General features: G+C 54.3%; 1 protein-coding gene across 8 annotated transcripts in view; it reads left to right on the forward strand.

Moving 5' to 3' along the window:
* Positions 1 to 18,729, forward strand: part of TNS1 (tensin 1) — a 207,197-nt gene that overhangs the window by 111,480 nt on the left and 76,988 nt on the right. For all 8 annotated transcript variants that reach the window (XM_024763297.1, XM_024763300.1, XM_024763304.1 and 5 more), the window contains 11 exons: positions 1,934 to 2,105; positions 4,421 to 4,471; positions 5,836 to 5,958; positions 6,364 to 6,428; positions 7,984 to 8,067; positions 11,030 to 11,142; positions 11,578 to 11,638; positions 11,865 to 11,940; positions 12,534 to 12,663; positions 13,951 to 14,016; positions 15,147 to 15,263. In XM_024763297.1, coding sequence (XP_024619065.1) covers positions 1,934 to 2,105; positions 4,421 to 4,471; positions 5,836 to 5,958; positions 6,364 to 6,428; positions 7,984 to 8,067; positions 11,030 to 11,142; positions 11,578 to 11,638; positions 11,865 to 11,940; positions 12,534 to 12,663; positions 13,951 to 14,016; positions 15,147 to 15,263 — 1,058 coding nt within the window. The remainder of the gene's footprint in view (positions 1 to 1,933; positions 2,106 to 4,420; positions 4,472 to 5,835; positions 5,959 to 6,363; positions 6,429 to 7,983; positions 8,068 to 11,029; positions 11,143 to 11,577; positions 11,639 to 11,864; positions 11,941 to 12,533; positions 12,664 to 13,950; positions 14,017 to 15,146; positions 15,264 to 18,729) is intronic.

Raw genomic sequence — 18,729 nt, forward strand, 5'->3', positions numbered from 1 at the left:
TTTTTTGCGGTACGCGGGCCTCTCACTGTTGTGGCCTCTCCCGTTGCGGAGCACAGGCTCCGGACATGCAGGCTCAGTGGCCATGGCTCATGGGTCCAGGCGCTCCGCGGCATGTAGGATCTCCCCGGACCGGGGCACGAACCCATGTCCCCTGCATCGGCAGGCGGACTCTCAACCACTGCGCCACCAGGGAAGCCCCAGAGTCTCTTTTCCCTGGGTCCAGGTTCTCTGGTTTTTTGGCTTGGGCCCTTCCCTCTCTGACTCCCCCCTCGCCCCTGAGACTCCTGAGATGAGTGAGAATCTGGCCCCAGGGATATGGACCACCAGTCAGAGAGGGTCTGGTGTGTAGCTGAAGCTCCCAGTGGGTTGTAGTCCAGCTGCCAGCTGTCCACAGAGACTGGTGGGGTCCTTTAGAGTATCCCCTCCTCCCCTACAGATGAGAATCACCTTGGGGTGGGTGGGTGCAGAGTGCGATGCTGAGGTTGTCCAGGTGGTGGTGCTGTTCTGCCTTGAGTAGGAGCCCCACCCCCAAAGGCTGCAGGACAAGGAAAGACCCGGACTCAGAGGCCAAATTCAAAGTGGGCTCCCAGCGCACTGGCCCCTCTGCTACTTGGTCCCTGTCATTGCCACCACAAAGAAGGTGTATGTCACCCTTGGCTCTCCTATTTCCAAGCCCCATCTACACAGTTGGGCTTGGAGCTAACCGTGGTGGAGATCTGTATTCTGTCCGGTTTCTTGGTGTCCCGGGGCTGTACCCCGATGCCACCCCATCACTTTGAAACACCCCATGGTATTACTCCCGCTGCCCCTCCAGTCCCAACTTTACCCCGCAGAAGTGAAGGGTTATCAACATGAACTGTGAGTTGCCCACCTTGGGTAGAGAAGGGAAGCAGGACCCTAGGAGGCTGGGGTGATGGGGTAAGAAGGGGAGGGTGTGAGGTGACCCCAGAAACTACAGGTGGGCCTCAGAATGGAATGCCAGTGTCCTGAGACCCATTTCCCCTTCCCATCAGCTCCCCAGTGGGCACCCTGGACCCTCCTTTGGAAGAGCAGTTGGGTGAGGTGTAAAGGTGTGAGACCCCACCTCCCCTCACCCGGTGCCCAACCCAGGGGGCTCCCCACCTCTCTGAGGAGCTCAGGTAGCACTGGGATGTCTGGGGGTCACCTGCCGCTGCAGCAGCCCCCTCTGCTTCCTGAGCCCTTAGAAATCAGGGAGGTCACTGGTAGGAAGCAGCCCTGCGGGGCAGTGGGAGCTGCCAGAGGTGGGGAGAGAGCCAGGGAAAAAGGGCAGGAGCTGTCCTGCCTCTGGGGAGGGCTGGAATGTGTGCTGTGGTCTGGCTTACCTGGAGCCCAGGTGAGCATGTCACCTGAGCTGCCCCTGCTCCTGAGGGGGCCTCCCCGCCCACTCCACAGCTCAGAGCAAGGGGAGGGCAGCAGAAGGCTAGCTCCACGATGTGAGAGGACCCAGTTCAGGCTCTCCTTCCTCTTCCGGAGCCGTCAGGGGATCCTTCGAGAAACTCCTGCCAGACCAGGCGGCCGCAGTATATTAGGAGGCTGAGCTGGACTCCCGGGCCCTGGCTGGTTCCGGCCCTGGCTCTGACCTCTGACCTCTGGGATCACAGGTTGAAGGCCATGCCGACAGGATTGATGAGCACCTAGGAATGGTGTCATCACTCTTTGGCTCTGAAATGGCCTGAGATCCTTGCCAGCTCCTGCCCAGCTCTGTTATCCCCGGCGCTCCCAGACTGGGCTTGTGGGCTGCATTGGCCTTGCCAGGGGAAGGCTCTGGCCTTGGCTCTGGGTCAGGAGGCAGCCAAGCCCCCTGGGTTAGATTTGGGGGCCACGTATAGTGTGTAGGGGGTGTAGATCCCTGGACCTTGTCCTGGGGGCCTGGATTCTGATCAGGACCCGCCTCTGCCTACTGTCTCCCCAGAAACATGAGTGTGAGCCGGGCCGCGGAGGACAGCTGTGAGCTGGACCTGGTGTATGTCACTGAGAGGATCATCGCCGTCTCCTTCCCCAGCACAGCCAATGAGGAGAACTTCCGGAGCAACCTCCGTGAGGTGGCCCAGATGCTCAAGTCCAAACATGGAGGCAGCTACCTGGTGAGGATGGGGCCCCTTGCTCGCTGGTCCAGTGCCCCGTCCTTTCTGCTTGCCACCTCCTCCTGCTGGTGTCTTGTCCCACCTGCCCCTGAGCCAGCTCTTCCTCTTCTCTCCCTGCACCTGCCCTTGGCCCTAAGGAGTGTCTCTGCAGCTGGGATGCAGCATCTGGAGCAAGTCGTGTGTGTGTGTGTGTGTGTGTGTGTGTGTGTGTGTGCGCGCTTGTGCTTGCTCTTGTCCATGTATGTGTGTGTGGTTTGTATGTGTGTGTGTGGTTTGTATGTGTGTGTGTACGTGTGGGTACGCGCATGTGCGTGTGGGTGTACGCACGTGTGTTGACCAGGAGGAGAGAATAACGGTAAAAGCTCATGTTATGGAGCCCTGGTGATGAGCCAGGCCCTGTTCTAACTCCTTTCCACGTATTTAACACCACGACAGTCCTAGGAGAGCACAGAGAGGTGGGGTATTTGTCTAAGGTCACAGAGTCAGGAAGTGGCAGAGGTGTCACACTGTCGGTGCCGCTGAGCAGTCTTAGGGCAGAGTTGTGGCAGACTGTGTCTTGAGAGACCAGGTGTTGCTGACCCCGGGATCATACCTGGTACAGGAGGATCTCCTAACCAGTGTGGAGGAAGTCCCCTCCACCCCCCCACCATGGTCTCTAATGTCAGAAGGGCTGCCCTGGGGGATTGGCTCTATCCTGGCCCCATAGGAGCGCTCAGGCCTGCTTTACAGGGAGGTACTTGTGGGCTGGACCCACAGATTGGACAGACCATCATGAGGGCTGCCCTGGGAGGTCTGAGCACAGGTGGGGTGTAGGGGCTGTATTAGGTCCCTAGGGCTGCTGTAACAAATGACCACAAATTAGGTGGCTTAAAACAACAAAATTAATTTTTTCACAGTCTGGAAGCTAGAAGTCCAAATCAAGGTGTCAGTGGGGCCATGCTCCCTCTGAATCCCGCAGGGGAGAATCCTGCCTTGCCTCTTCCTATCTTCTGGTGGCTCCCGGCAGTCTACAGACCTTGGCTTGTAGTAGCCTTGCTCTAGTCTCTACTTCTGTCATCATGTGACCTTCCTTCTTTCCTGTGTCCGTGTGGCCTCTCCTCTTCTTATAATGACACCAGTCATTGGATTTGGGGCCCACCCTGAATCCAGGATGATCTCATCTCCAGATCCTTGACTACTTACATCAGCAAAGGACCTATTTCCAAATAAAGTCACATTCTGAAGTTCCGCGTGGATGTGAATTTTTGTGGGATACTATTCAGCCCTCTACGGAGACCCATCCGTCAGCTGTGTTGGGCGTTGTTAAGAGTCTGGCATTAAACATCAGAATGTTCTGGGTTGGAATGCTGCTGTGCTCTCACCAACTATCTGATCTTGGCACTTAGCCTCATTAAGCCTTAGGATCCCCATCTGTAAAATGGGTCTACTTACCTCTATGGTTGTGGAGAGAATTAAGGCAGGTGGTAGATGTAAAGTCCTTAGTGCGGCCTGGCAGGCTGTGGACACTGTAACACCGAAGTGTTAGCCATTGTTAATGGCATAAAGTGTGTTCCTTTATGGCCTCAAGAGTGGACCAGAAGCCATCTAAGATCCTGCCCTATTTCAGAAGCCCAGGATTCTATGGGTTTTTGGTGCATCCTGCCCGTTCCAGACCCTGCAGTCCTCTTCTCTCCCCAGGCGACATCACAGGGGTCTTGAGTTTCCCAGACCATGAGGTGGATGTGGGGAGTTCTGCACGCCTCTTTCAGAGGTGGAGAAGGGAATCCAGAGGTTGAGGGATTCCTGTGGGATGTGGCAGGTGTTGGGGGGTGTCTGCTGGGAGAGGGGTATCAGGGGTCTGAGAGGGCTGACCCAGCACAGTTTGCACCCTCCTATGGAGGGCGTCCGACCACGGAGCAGTTACATCTTCGTGTGGTGAGCTTCTGAAGTCGACATGTGAAGAGGAAACCAGAGATGGCCAAATCGTTTGACACTACTGGATTTCCATTCAGTGTGGAGAGATGCCCACCTTGGGGGTGGCATGTGGGACCTGAGACAGGTTCTGTCCCCTTCTCATCTTCAGTTTAGGATGTCCGCTCATCCAGGGGAGTGGCTGGGTGTCTACAGACTTGTTTCTCTCTCCCTCTTTATCCTGAGAACCTGTAGTTGAGTTCCTGTCCATCAGTGTGTATCTGGTAGGACTCCATGTATGGTCATGTAGGTAGAATTTCCAGCAGGGACGAGAGAGAGAGGGAAAGAGAGAGAGAGAGAGAGAGAGAGGGAGGGAGAGAGAAAGGGCCAACCTTCTCACAATCTCTTCCTTTTCCTCCTTCTAGCTTTTCAACCTCTCTGAGCGGAGACCTGACATCACGAAGCTCCACGCCAAGGTGAGTCCATGGCTGTTTGGGGTGGGGAGGGATTCTCCCTGCCCGGAAGAGGGAACAGGGGGGCTCCCTTCCTCTGAGGTTCCCACATTAGATCTTGGGGGAAAGTGCTATGACAGTTTGCAAAGCCTATTCAGACTTAACAGTGCCATCCTCTATTTGGAAAATAGAAAATAATATATTTATTGTTTCTGTAATACGAAATACAGAAAGCAAAGCTCAATGCAGTGATTTCCACCAAGGTCTGCCACCTGTGGTGCACACAGAGTCTCTGGGGTGGGGCTGGAGCTGTGAGATTTTGAGTCTTATTGAAAAGTATTCTGGATTTTTTTTTTTTTTTTTTTTTTGCGGTACGTGGGCCTCTCACTGTTGTGGCCTCTCCCGTTGCGGAGCACAGGGTCCGGACGCGCAGGCTCAGCGGCCATGGCTCACGGGCCCAGCCGCTCTGCGGCATGTGGGATCTTCCCGGACCGGGGCACGAACCCGCGTCCCCTGCATCGGCAGGCGGACTCTCAACCACTGCGCCACCAGGGAAGCCCCAGTATTCTGGATTTAAACCAGCTGGGAATCACCACCGTAGACCCTCCTACAGCCAACTTTCTTTCACTTGCTGTTCAGTGCGCTGTGTTTGGGCTTTGTGTGCCCATCTGCTCCGGCCCCTGGATTATGGTGCCTGTCGCTGTGTGACCTTGAGCGGGTGGCAGACTTCTCTGGGCCTCAGTTTCCACCTCTGAAAGTGGACGGGCTGGATTAGATGTGCTCTCTGGGCCCTTCCGAGCACAGATTTTCTTTTACTTTAAAGTTTTGTGAGTTAAGAAAAGGTTGAAGGAGCCTGATGACTGCTATTCAGATCTGCTCTCTGTCTCGCTCAGGCCTCCTTCGGCTGGCCTGAAAACTTGATGGTTTGTGTGTCCAGGGCCTGGAAAAGAGCCGTGAACAGGCTTCACCTTTCCTTCTTCCTCCCTGAGCCAGATCTCAGGGTTATCTGTGGGAGGAGAGCTGGGGAACAATGCTGGAAGCTCCCAGCACATTTTAAGGTCACAGTCATATGGAAGGGACCTGAGGCCATCGGCTCTAAGCCTTTGCTTTATGCACAAATCAGAAACGGGGGCTGGCGAAGGGGCTGTGACTGGCCTGAGGCCCACAGGGAACCAGTGTCAGAACCCAGGGTCTGTAGGCCCGGGTCAGTGTCCTTTGCCTCCTCACCCCTGCCTTCCAGAGTGTTGATGTGCAGGGCAGAAACTGAGGCCCCACCGCTGGTGGCATTGCTGTGGGGCTGGCGCGTGGCGTGTGTGGGCACCTCCCTACCCCCCCGCCCGTTGACTCTCTGGACTTCTGCCGCTTCTCACTCATGGCTTGGGTCACAGGTACTGGAATTTGGCTGGCCCGACCTCCACACCCCAGCCCTGGAGAAGATCTGCAGCGTCTGCAAGGCCATGGACACTTGGCTCAACGCAGATCCCCACAATGTTGTCGTTTTACACAACAAGGTCAGAGCGGGGGCTGCAGGATGTCTCTGTGTGTGTGTGTGTGTGTGTGTGTGTGTGCGTGTTCGTGCCCATGCACGAATATATTCTTGGATGAGTGTATGCACCTGCCCGTATCACTGGATTGTGTGAGTGTGCAAGTTTGTTTGTGTGTACTCTCCTTCTTGGGGATAATCGATTCTGTCTGGGGTGCACCCCCAGGAAGTGGAGGTACCAGCCCGTGGGTCACTCAGGTGTGGTGGACGATCAGCTGTGTTTCTTCTTTTTGAGACTCACCCCCCATCCGCTTCCTCCCTCCTCCGATTCTCCCTGAGAACCCGCCCCTCTCTGCAGCCCCTGCCCGCCTTGCTCTGGGGCAGGAGGGCCAGCCTCAGAAGTAAAGGCTTTTGTGTTTCGGGGCTTTTTCAGGGAAACCGAGGCAGGATAGGTGTTGTGATCGCGGCTTACATGCACTACAGCAACATTTCTGCCAGGTAAGAGGGCCCCGAGCCTCCCATTCTCTGAATATTGACAGCAGAGCCCCCTTCCCCCACCCACCCAAGGCCTCTCCCTCCCTTGGGGTTGGAGGATAAGGGCAAAGGAGGTGAGAGGTGCTGAGGACAGGGGGAGGAGCCCCTGGAAAGGAGAATGTCCCTGCCCTCAGCTCTGGGACAGGGGCCCTTGGACAGAGCAGGAGAGAGGAGACACCATCCCTCTGTCTGGGGCCCTGGGGACGGGCAGCCGTGGGAGGCAGGCCCATGGATAGACACCCCGTCCAGTCAGCTTCTTGGGGCTACTTTTCTTTGCCCAACTGCCTTCTGTTTACCTGAGTGAGCAGAGGGGGAGTCACAAAGAAATACTGGATCACATCTGGGTCCAACAGAGCCATCTGGAAGGTTTCTCATCTATTCCCCTGCTTCTGGCCAGCAGGGGCATCTTCCCACTTAGGTGTTTTGCATCAAGAATAGGAAACAACCAATGGATGATTCCCATTCTGATTTGGATTTTCAGAGAGGCGGAGGAATTGCTCCATTCATTTAGTCATTTGACGACAGTTATGGAACAGCCACTGTGCAGGCAGCTCTAGGTGCTGGAAGTAGAGCAGTGGGCAAAGCCAGGCCACTGCCCTCATGAATGTGAAATGAGTAAACGAACACATCAGTAAGAGCAGGTGATGAGTACTTTGAAGGATGGAGACTAGAGCAAGACGGTGGGGAAAGGAGGCCTCTTGAGGAGGTGATATTTGAGCAGAATTAAGTGGCGAGAGGGGGGAAGAACTGAGTCCTATACAGTCCGTGGGGGCGGGGGTGGGTGGTGGCAGGGGACCTTCCAGGCAGAGAAGAGGGAAGGACAAAGGCCAGCAGTGGGAATTCGAGGGGCTGGCGTGTTTGGAGAGCCAAGTGAGTGAGGGGATGAAGAGTGGGAAATGAAGCTGGGAGGAGGCGGAGCCCGGGGGCCTTGTACCCTTGATAAGGACTTCTGGGTTTATTCTGAGAGGGATGGGACCTCGTTGGAGAGTCAAGAATGGAGAAGCTATGTGATCTGTCTCTTTAAAAAATGATCTCTTTGAGGATGGGCAGAATGCTCTATGAAGGGCTTGCGGGTAGTTTTATGACTTTAAGAAACCTGACCCAGCTTGATCTTTGCATAATGGTCAACATTTCCTGTGCACCTACTGTGGGCCCACATGTGCCAAGCTCTTTATACATGTCATCTCACTCAATTGCCACAACAGCCTTCAAGGAAGGCACGGTTATCACCTCATTTGACAGGAAAGAAAAATCAAGTCCAGGAAGGTTAAGTAACCTGCCCCAAGTTGCAGGGCTACTAAGTCAGTGATGAGCTTGAGATGGGCTCCCAGGCTGCCTGGCTCCAAGGCCCTTGTGCTGAGTAGTGCAGCACACAGGATGGAGAGATGCTGGGGCAGTCCTTTCCTGAAGGCATCTCAGGACAGAGTGGCCGGAGGGCTCTGCGGGTCTGGGAAGCAGGGCTGGGCGGACAAGGGACTCGTGGAGGTTGACTCCTCTGACCACCTGTCTCTCCCCACAGTGCCGACCAGGCCCTGGACCGCTTTGCAATGAAGCGGTTCTACGAGGATAAGATTGTACCCATTGGCCAGCCATCCCAGAGGAGGTAGGTCTCCAGGGCTCTCGGTCCAGTGCATGTGTGTGTGCGTGTGTGTGCGTGTGTGTGCTCGCTGTACGTGGGAACTAGCCTCGTGTACCTATGGTGGGGGTGTACCAAGCATGCATGTTCAGGTGCCAGCCTGCAGGGGTGGGAGCTCAGGGACATGGGTGAAGCCGTGAGCAGCTGTGTGTGCTCACAGTGGGGCATGGCAGTTGGCTCCTGAGGTTGGTGCCAGAGAGCAGCAGGGGCAGCAGTGGGGGAGGTACAGGAAGACAGCTTGTATAAGAAGGCAGTGCCTTTCTTGGTCCTGGCAGCAGGGCTGCTTCCGTGTTTTGATGGGTCTACAGGAGGCTGATGTCACTGCCACCTGCCCTGAGGAGGTCACAGATGTTCGTGATAAGGGTCACCTTCTGCTGTGAGAGCTTTAAAATTTTACAGCGGTCTCTCACCCATGTGGTCCCCAACAGCCCAGGCAGGAATCAGGACAGGGATGGATTCCTTCATTCATTTGGCAGATTTTAGGTACTCTAGTATGTTCCGAGTGCTGGAGGTATCTAGTTGGACAGGACAGAGTCTTTTGCCCTTAGTGAGCTGACATTGTATTGGGAAAGTTGGACATTACACAAGTAAATAAACCTTCAAGGTCATTTCAGACAGTGGTAAGTGCTTTGATGGGGAAAAAACCAAAACAGAACACGACGGGCTAGAGAGTGACAGGGGTGGACTTGAGGGGCTGATTCCAGTGTGCTGACCTTTCTGAGAAGATGACATGTGAGGTGAGGTCTGAGAAGGGAGAAGGAAACATCTAAGTAAAGGTCTGGGGTAAAGGGTCCAGGTAGAGGGAACGGCAAGTATAAAGGCCAAAATGTCTCACTGACTTTTCTATCCCTTCGGAACACTGACTGGGCAAGCAGGACCCCCTAGCTACAGGTCCTGGAGCTTTTCAGCCTCTCCATGCCGGGGGTCCCCAACTCACACCCCGTCACCCCTACCTTGCCTGGCTAAAATGTGCCGGCACCACTGGGGACTGTTTCCACCATTGTAGCAGGAAGCCCAAGCAGAAGTGAGTGAGTCCTCAGGCAACCAGCGCCTTACAACTGGCACAGGACAGCTGGTAGCCAGCCTCTGGGTCAGAGATCAGAAACGGAATGTCTTTATGTGCAGAAAATTCTGACTAGGCTGCCAGACACAGCAGCTGTGGATCAGTGAGAGTCTTTCCAGGGAAGAAGTCTCAGGGAGGAAAGAAGTATTATTTAAGATCCTGACTTGCTACCTGTGGCTGGTGGCCTTGGTCATGAGTCTGGCCCTTGACCTGAGAAGATAAGAGGTTCAAATAGAGGAGCACGGTGTTGCGATGGCACAATGTGGCTTGGAGAGAGAGGGCAGAGCTGTCACATTTCTGAAGCGGAAAGCCTGGAGAATGGGGATTAGTGTTACCTCTCAGGACCAGGATTGTTCAGGGATTCCACCGTGCTCAATGTGTGCTTACGTAGCATGCCGTCGGGGTGTGTGTGTGTGTGTGTGTGTGTGTGTCCGTGTTTACATTATCTGTATCTGCCGTGCAGCTCGTATCTGCAACCGCATGTGCTCATGGGTGGGTAATTCTGTCTGTGCCCAAATGTGGAAGTGCAGCTGCTGGGAAAGTGGCATTCCTTGCCACTTTCCCGCCTTCTTGTCAGTGTCGCTTGTAGGGATTGGAGCAGCTGGAGGAGAGGAGGGCAGGGGGAGAGGGAGGGAGGGGCTTTGCCTGCAGCTCCCCCATTCATTGTCACCCCACCCCGGGCTCATTGTCCCCAGCACACAGACACATCCTGTTGGCACGATCAGAAGATCTGATAGGAACCCGCCATTCCAGGTTTCCGGTTTGAGCAACGGGGCTGGGGGCTGGGCAGGGGCCTGAATAGGAGCTCGTGCTGCCCATCAGATTATCTCGCTGGGATAGTCCAAGGTGGACCCACCCCAGCCCAGGGACAGAGGCCCACAGGCCTGGAGGTGGGCCAAGGAGCCAAAAGACGGGACGGGACCATTGTCACGGTTGTGAGCGTTCTGGTCTCACTGGCCTCAAATCAGAATGCATTCTGATTGGTCCAGCTGACCCAGCTTGGTGTCCTCTGGCCAGTCAGAAAAGGAGGACACACCAACCAAAAGGATTGGCCTCTCCTAGTAGATGCACTGGAGTGAGGCTGCTTCCCTTCTCCTCCCACCTTTGTGTGCTCTTGCAGTGTGCCTTTGGGAGGCTGATGACCCTTTCTGGACCTAATTTTTCCCTCTCTTCTAGAAGGAGTGGGGATGGCTTATTCCTTCCATTCTTCCAACGAGATCTTTGTTAAGGGAATTGGGGCATGTTGACCCTAGAGATAGGAATACTTAGTGGAAGTTAGATATCCTCTAATATCAAATATGGTACAGAGGAATTTTGTACCCTTCAGCGTGATATAAAAAAACGAAGGACTAGAATCACTAAGCTCTTACTATTTGCTGGATCGTCATGTGGTTGGTGGGTCTTGTGGGAGCAGAACTGGGGCCTGTGGGTACAAATGCAAAGTTGGTTTGGGCTCGGTGTAAGGCTCTCAGAGCTGTCTGATGGTTGATCACCCTGCCTTGTGCGGTAGTGAACAGCTAAATGATGCCTGTCAGGGATGTGTGGGAGGGCATTTGGTCCAGCAGGAGGTTCCTGGGCCGGGAGTGAAGCAGGAGAGAGATGGCCACATTGACCACCAGGAGGCGCCAGAGAACCCCAAGTGGGAGGTTTGGCTGGATCCCACTCCAGATGTAGTAGTACCTGTTCGCGTTCCTGGGGCTACCGGCAGCAAGGATGGAGACCCCACCTGCCAGGAGGCCTGGGGGTTGGTGGGGGGGGGCTGTTGGCAGGGCAACCTAGGGCAATATGCCGGGGGGAAAAGAGAACAGAATGGCTCTGCTCCAGCAGAGGCCTCCCTGGCTGAAGCTGCCCTTCTCCCTGCTCCAGGTACGTGCATTATTTCAGCGGCCTGCTCTCTGGCTCCATCAAAATGAACAACAAGCCCTTGTTTCTGCACCACGTGATCATGCACGGCATCCCCAACTTTGAGTCTAAAGGAGGTACTTGCCCGAGCCCTCTAGCTTCCATTCCCCTCCTGTCTTCCATCTCTTTGTCTTAGGAGGCAGCCTTGGGGGGTAAAAATACGGGCTAGCTGCAGTCTTAGGCTTGGAGTCTCAACTGTACCACTTCCTATTTCTCTGAGCCCCAGTTGATTCATTTGCAAAATGGGTTGGATACTGGCAGTGCCTGTGGGCAGGTGACGCTGGACGGTGTAGTGTTTTTGTAAACTCAAAATGCCTTTGAAATGAAAGGTTAGCATGTCTTCCTCTTTCTTTTTCCATTTCTCCTTCCTCTTTTCCTCCTTCCCTTTCTTCCCTTTCCCCCTTTCTTCCCTTTCCTCCTCCTGGCCGATCCTTCCTTCCTTCATCTCTCCTCTCCCCCTTCCTCCTCCCGCTGTTTCTGCTGTCTTGGCTAATAGCACCCCTCCCTTACAGGGTGTCGGCCATTTCTCCGGATCTACCAGGCCATGCAACCTGTGTACACTTCTGGTATCTAGTAGGTATTCCACAGGGATGCTGGAGGTCCAAGGCTGAGGACTGGGGGCTGGGGGCCGGGGTTGGGGGCTGCCCAGGTCCTTTCCTAGGAGGACTTCTAGGGTAGGGCTGAGGGATGGGTCAGCGAGCTTTCACAATAGCTCCCTGGGAGAGGGGCAGCTGGGAGAAAGTGCACTGCCCGGCCGCCCCAGCAGCCCTCTGTCCCTCTGCCTGCCTCGCTCCCATAGCAACGTCCAGGGAGACAGCCAGACCAGCATCTGCATCACCATCGAGCCCGGGCTGCTCTTGAAGGGAGACATCTTGGTAAGCTGCCCCTCTGTCTCAAGCCCCCGCACCGCCGTTGAATTTTTCTTCCTTTTCTCTTCCTCCTCCCCTTCTGCCTCTCTGGACAAGAGCGTCCCTCCTGGTGGGCCACCAGCCTTGGGGTCCTTGGCTCTCAGGGGCCCTGCAAGGCCTTCCAACCTTGACGGTCCTTGTCCATCCCCTGCCTCAGTGTTGGATGTGCCTTCCCCCGGGCTTGCCTCTTGTTCTGGAGTATCTCCAGGGACATACGTCTCTGTGTGAGCTGTTACCTCCGGGCTTCCTGCTGGTGACAAGGACTCCCTCAATTGTAACTTCACTCCTTCCTCCTGTGATTGAAATCCACTCCTACGTTGCCCGTTCTGACTGGTGTACAGGAACTTCTTGGGAGGATAGCTTTGTCCCCACAGGGCAAGGCTGGCTGTCAACTCTCTGCTGTTCTGGAAGTTTCCACAGAGAGCTCTGAGATCCTGTTTGGGGTTGGTGACCTTTTCCTCACTGGGTTTGGGGCTTAGTCGTGGAGCTGATAAGGAGGCCCCTTGGGACTAACGTTCCACCTTCGGCCCCTGATGGGCTCTGCTGTCTTTCCCACCCAGCTGAAGTGCTACCACAAGAAGTTCCGGAGCCCAGCCCGAGACGTCATCTTCCGCGTGCAGTTCCATACCTGCGCCATCCATGACCTGGGGGTTGTCTTTGGGAAGGAGGACCTCGACGATGCCTTCAAAGGTGGACTCGCTGAGTAGAGAGGCAGACCTAGCAAGGAATAATTAGGCCACAGGATAGGAGAGCAGTAATGGAGGGGCTATGGCAGCAGTGAAGGGTGACCGTTTTCCCACGGGAAGGGAGGTGTTCCGGGAGCTGTCTCCCTTTGCTTCTTTCCTCGATCCGTTTAAGGTTTTATCTGTATTACATTCAGGCCCAGGACGTGTCCACATCCATCCACCCATCCACCCATCCATCCATCTATCCATGTATAAGTCCACCAGCATCACTGTGTGTCTGTATGTGCCAAGCATGCGCTAGACCCTGGTGATACAAAGAGAAAGACGTCAGGCCCTACCCTCAGGGAGCTCAGAGTCTTATGGGAGAAAGACACAAACAGACATGATACTATGAAGTGATGCTTGCGGTGATGGAGATATACACAGGCATGATGGGTGCTCCAGGGAGCCGACACCACCCCTGCTGTAACTTCCCTTCCTGCAAGCAGTGAATGGTGATCTGTGTGCACACTGGGCTCAGGCAGAGATCAGAGCGTGGGGCTGGGGCTCTGAGGAGGAGAGCCTGATCCCCCAGTGTGGTCTGGCTCATGCAGGAGAAGGATGTTTCTATGATGAGCTTTCCCTGTACCGGAGCCAGGAGAGCAAAAGCAGAAGATGCTGTTATAATTGCAGAAGAGAATGTAAATGTCATCAGTCTTAACAAAGAAAGTAAGAGAATAGCTGACAAAATAAACGTAGAGCTGCGGAGAGGTGGGAGAAGGGAGGGGCCCAAACTTCCTCCTCCTCCATGGAGGGAATCAGGGCACCATCGGAAATGGACAGATCAAGAAATAGAGGCTTAACCGTCGTATTGAAAGGTTCAGAGGTAATCAGAAGGGTGAACTAATAATGATAACAGTAGTCATAGTAATAATAATAATAAACCAGATTTAAGAAGGGAGGTGGGAATACTATAAGTGATCCAAATTGTTCATCTTCATAGTGGTGAATCAGTGAAGATTATTTAAAACTGATATATCTAGAAATAGTGGCATAAAAACTGTCGCTATTATTTAGGGTCTTAGAGGTAACTGCTCGTAGAACAAGAAATAGAAATGCTAAGAAATGGTTACCTCAGACAGGTAAGACAGGGCTAGGGTGGGTAGGAGACTTAATGTCATTATGTATACTACTTATTATATTATCAACCATGTGTACATGTATTACTTTAAACTTTTCTAGAAGAAAACTTTTTGTGCAGTCCTCTTGGGAATCAGTTGCCCATTTTTGTTTTTCCTTCTCCTTTTTTCAGATGATCGATTTCCGGAATATGGCAAAGTTGAATTTGTGTTTTCTTATGGACCAGAGAAAATTCAAGGTAAATGCCAAGTTAGAATCCATTGATTCATTCCCTTCCCGCCACTCTGCCCTGCCCCACCTCAACCATTTCCCCACTGATCTGCTCTACAAATATCAAGTTACCTGTGGTTGAGAGTCAGGCCAGCAGTAAAAGATCTGGGTATCATAGTGGACCCCCAGCTAAACATGAACCAGTGACTTAATCTCTGGATAATAAAAATAAAAAAGTAGACAGAGAGGCGCTGGGTTGGATAAACTATTCTGGCCCCATTAGGTCATCATCCTATTATATTCAGAGACTGAAGGCTATGGTGGCTAGAGGGAGTGGCCAAGGGGACTCTCAAAGGTGCTGGATGGACGATAAGTATTTATGAGAACTGAGGTGATTCAACCTGAAGATGAGAAGGCCAATTTAATAATAGCCTTTAAGCCGCTAGACTGGTTGTATGTGGGGACCAGTTGTTCTTCATCTTATTTGGGAACAGAATAGGAAGAGGTGAAGTCAGGTTACAGCAGAGGGACTCTGGGCAGACTAAAGAAAGGACTGCTGGGTCAGGAAGGTAACTCACCCAGTAGGCCTGACTCGCATCCTGGGCTTTCTCTGGATGTGTAGGAGAGATTCTGCCTCTCTCCTCAGATTTCTGCCTGCAGTGGCAAGCATCTTAAGTGGAAGGGCAGGGGGATGGCTGGGATGACCTGTGTCCTCTCAACGTCAAGGCTGTGATTTGCCTGCTGTCCGTGACCCCGTGCGGCCCATCACAGGCCTCTCCTGCACTTCCCCCTGACTCCAGGGCCAGACTCTCTGGACTCTTGGCACTGCCCCAGGGGTTCCTGGGACACAGAAGAGAAAGAGGCAGCCACCCAGCCAGAGGGTCCCCCAGCTTTCTTCTAAAGGGTCTTTGTTGCTCAGTGCTGCTGTCCTCATTTACCCTTATGACCTGGTGTGAACCTTTTCAAGAATGCAAGAAACCAGACTCCTGGGTTCTCCATCCAACTTAAGCAAGTGGTCCTGCCTCGCCATGGTCAAGAAAATGAGAAATCCCTTAGGGAGCATCCTTAGGGAACTTGTTGGTTTCCTCTGTTTTTCCAGCTGCTGATCGGTTTTTTCTTTTCTCTTCACGGTTGTCTCCGCCTTTCCCATTTTCTAAGGCATGGAACACCTGGAGAACGGGCCAAGCGTGTCTGTGGACTATAACACCTCCGACCCCCTCATCCGCTGGGACTCCTATGACAACTTCAATGGGCATCAAGATGATGGCATGGAGGGTAGGTGGGACCAGTGGCTTCCAGCCCCTCTGCGACTGCACAGCCCCTGCTCACATGGCCTCGGCTGTCTCGGTTTGCTATGACACCATACTGGGTTCAAAGGGAGGGGAGGTGCAGAGGAGAGGTCCAAAGCACCTCTGTGAGCTCACAGTTCAGTGGGGGAAGGTAAAACAAAACAGGAATGAGCTAAAGAATGAAGCAAAAGAGCCATACAAGGGTGTATCCTTGGTGCCAAATGAGTCCCATAGGCAGTGAATGCTCTGAGATTGGCAGGGGATGGATTCTTGAGAGGTAGAGTGGTCTGGGAGGGCTCCTTGGAGGACGTGGCCTTGCGTGGAGCTTGAGATATCCTCCTGTGCTTAAAATACAGCGTTTGTTAGATTTCTTTTAACCCCGTTGTTGGATTTCTCCAGGCTCCCTGCCCGAGTTCTCTGGGGTCAGAGCACTGGGAAGGTAGACACAGCATTTAGGATCCACAAGCTTTCATCAACAGCCAGTCAAAATGTTTGTGAGCTGGAAACAAACTGGTCGGCTCCAAAATTTGAAAAGAAAGCATCAGAATTGAAATTAATATTTGTTTAATTTAGCAACAAAACCTAACATAATGTCAAATGGTCATCCACAGCTCAGTTCAACTCCTGAGAGTTACATATGCGTCCTGTTGATTTATGTGGTTGATTTATGAGTATGTGTGATGGGCTGCAGGGCGGGGCCTCTGAGAATGAGCGTGTCTGGAGCTCAGGAACTCTTGAGACGCTCTGTCTGGAGTTTGGCCACAGGCTTGTTACCCTGATTTGGTCCCAGGATCATGGAATGTGGAAGCTGGGAGGACCTCAGGACCGTTGGCCCATCCCCCATCAGTTTTCAGCTGGGGTAACTGAGACCTGCGTCCACCCCCCCGCCCAGAAGGAAGCATCTCTTGATCTACTCCCATGGCCAGGATATGTCCTTTCAAGGACACCAGCACCCAGCCTCTGTGCTGCTCCTCCCAGCTGAAGCTTGTCCTGGGGCGGGGACCCTGGGCCACGTGGCAGAGCTGGATTAGGTAGACCAGGGACCCTCACCCTGGTCTCCACCTCCAAGGTTTTGGATTTTTGACTCCACGCTGAAAGTCTTTTAGTACTTTTCCTGTATAAAGATTCTCCCTCTGACCTTAGAGACACCAGAATGAGCGATGCAGTTCAGAGGGGGTGGGATGAGGGCGATGCTTAGGCTAGAATTTAGGGTTTGATGGGAGAAGTTCATGTGCAGTGTTGCAGCGGTACAAGTTTGTCCTCTCCCTACCTAGTTCCCGCACTTCTCCCCCACCCCTCCAGGGGCCTAGACACTCCACCGGGGCCCTCCCTACTGTGCTGAGGCTGCCCCCCACCCCGCCCCCGCCAAAGCGCTCCGCTTCCTGCTCCAGCCACGTCCCCTTGTGCCCTGGAGCTGGGGAGAAGGCAGAGGATGAAATGAATCAGTCCTGAGGTACCGGTGGCTGCCAGCCTAATTCTTCATCGTTCTGGGGATGTTTGCATTTTTAACAAGAACACTTGGCAATTGGAAGGAATTTTCAATGTCTCTCCATCTCTCCCTGGTGTGGATTCAATGCGATGATAAATGTAAAAACATTTAGTAAACTATAAAGTGCTAGGCAAACAAAAGGTAAAACAATTAAGGGGAAAGGAGGGGCTGCGGGAAGGATGGGGCTTGGGACACAGTCAGCCATGAGGGAAGGAAGCAGGCGGACTGATCAGGAGGCTGGGACCAGAGGCAGGGAAGGGGGAGGAAGGAAGGGGAGAGGGGGGCCCCGGGCTCCTCTCCCTCCCCCTTGCCCGCCCTCCTCTCTCCTCCGATCTGCTCTCCCAGGCAGAGGAATGGAACCAGTAGGATCTTTTGGCCAGTTAAAGGTCAGCTCGTCCCGTAGGGACAGAGGGGCTCCTGTCTGGAGGCTGAGACACTGGCCCTGCGCCCAAGGGTGGGAGGGGAAGGCAGCAGCTCACAGCCCTGCCGTCCTCTTCTCTTGCTGGCTGGCCCGGGCCCGGAGCTGGGCGGCTGGAGCGGTCACCCGGGCAGACCCAGCCTGTTCCGCTGTGTACTCCCCACTGTCACTGGGCTGCATCCCCCACAGGGACAGGAGAGTCAGTGGGGTGGCCCCGGGGCAGGAGCGGTGATGTTATCCTCACCCTGCTTCTCCTGGCTGGAGCACTTCTAAAAGGCTCTAGATTCTGGGGCCCAGAGGTAAATGCATTTTCTTCTGGCTAATTCTCTGGTTCACGAGAGGGAAGCCCGAGGCCTCTGTCTGTTCCCCTAGTTGCGGGCAAGTCACTGTGCTCCAGTTTCCACACGTGTTAGCTGGGATAAGGGCTCCTAATCCCCAAGACTCTGGGGTGCTCAGGAGATGGTCCACGCTGGAGCCTGGGCGGTGGTTTGGCCATTTGCTGGAGCTGCCCTCGGGCTGGGGGATGGCCTTGTGGGCTGCAATGTGGTGCCCGGGGAGGCCCTGGACCAGGAGAGGCAGGATGACCCTGAGGTGCTAGAGCGCTCGAGCACGTGTGCTTTAGAGCCCAACTGCCTGGTCCACACTGTGGAGTCTCCCGTCTGCAGCTGTGTGCCCTTGGTCAAATGATCACGCCTTCCTGTCGTCTTCATTTCCTTATCTGCAAACGGGATGGTGACGGTACTCACGTGATTGGGTTACTGTAGCAATTTTCATGAGAGGTAGTTTGTACTGTGGTTAGGACTGTGGCCTCTGGAGCCAAACTATCCGGGTTCAAATCCTCTGCCAAGATGCCATCCTCCTGGGGCCTCCGTTGACTCTGTTGTAACATGGGGATTTGGTCGACAAATCATTTCGAGCACCTTTCGGGGAGCGGGAGCTGCAGAGGGGCGGCCTGCTGTGTTCCCTCGTGAGTCTCTGTCACGTCGGTAGTGACCACGATCTCAGGGGTCTGCTGACAGGGCTCGGGAGGAGGCCCCTTGGCCTTGGGAGCCAGCTCGGGCTTTGCCACGTGCCGGTCACGATGCCAAGCACTTGATAGCCTCCATCTCATCTAACACTTGCAGCCACGTTGTGAGGTGGGCACTGTTATTATGCCTGGATGGGGGACTGGGGCACAGAGGGGTTAAGTGACCTGCCCAAGGTAACCTCGCTAGTAAAGAGCAGATCTGACGTGGAACCCTGGTGCTAACTGCTATAGTGTCCTCAGCTGGCCGTCGTCCCCAAGGGTCTGTCCTGGGTGTCTGGTCCTGTGGCAGTACCTGGGTCCCGCTGAGCTTGGGTGAGGGTCTGCTCGCTCTGCCCCCCACTTCTCACCACTGGACAGTCCAGATCTCCCCTGCCCTGCCTCTCAGTATGGGCGGGGGGCTTATACGTGGTGAGGCACCGAGTGCAGTACCCTGTGGCAGGTACCCAGCAGGGCTGCGGTGCCGGGAACGGCTGAGGCACATCCCTGATGTCCCCCTGTCCCCGCCCCTCCCCCCCCCC

Source organism: Neophocaena asiaeorientalis, unplaced genomic scaffold (genome assembly GCF_003031525.2).
Source record: "Neophocaena asiaeorientalis asiaeorientalis breed wild unplaced genomic scaffold, Neophocaena_asiaeorientalis_V1.1 scaffold86, whole genome shotgun sequence".
In the NCBI taxonomy this organism is placed as follows: Eukaryota; Metazoa; Chordata; class Mammalia; order Artiodactyla; family Phocoenidae; genus Neophocaena; species Neophocaena asiaeorientalis.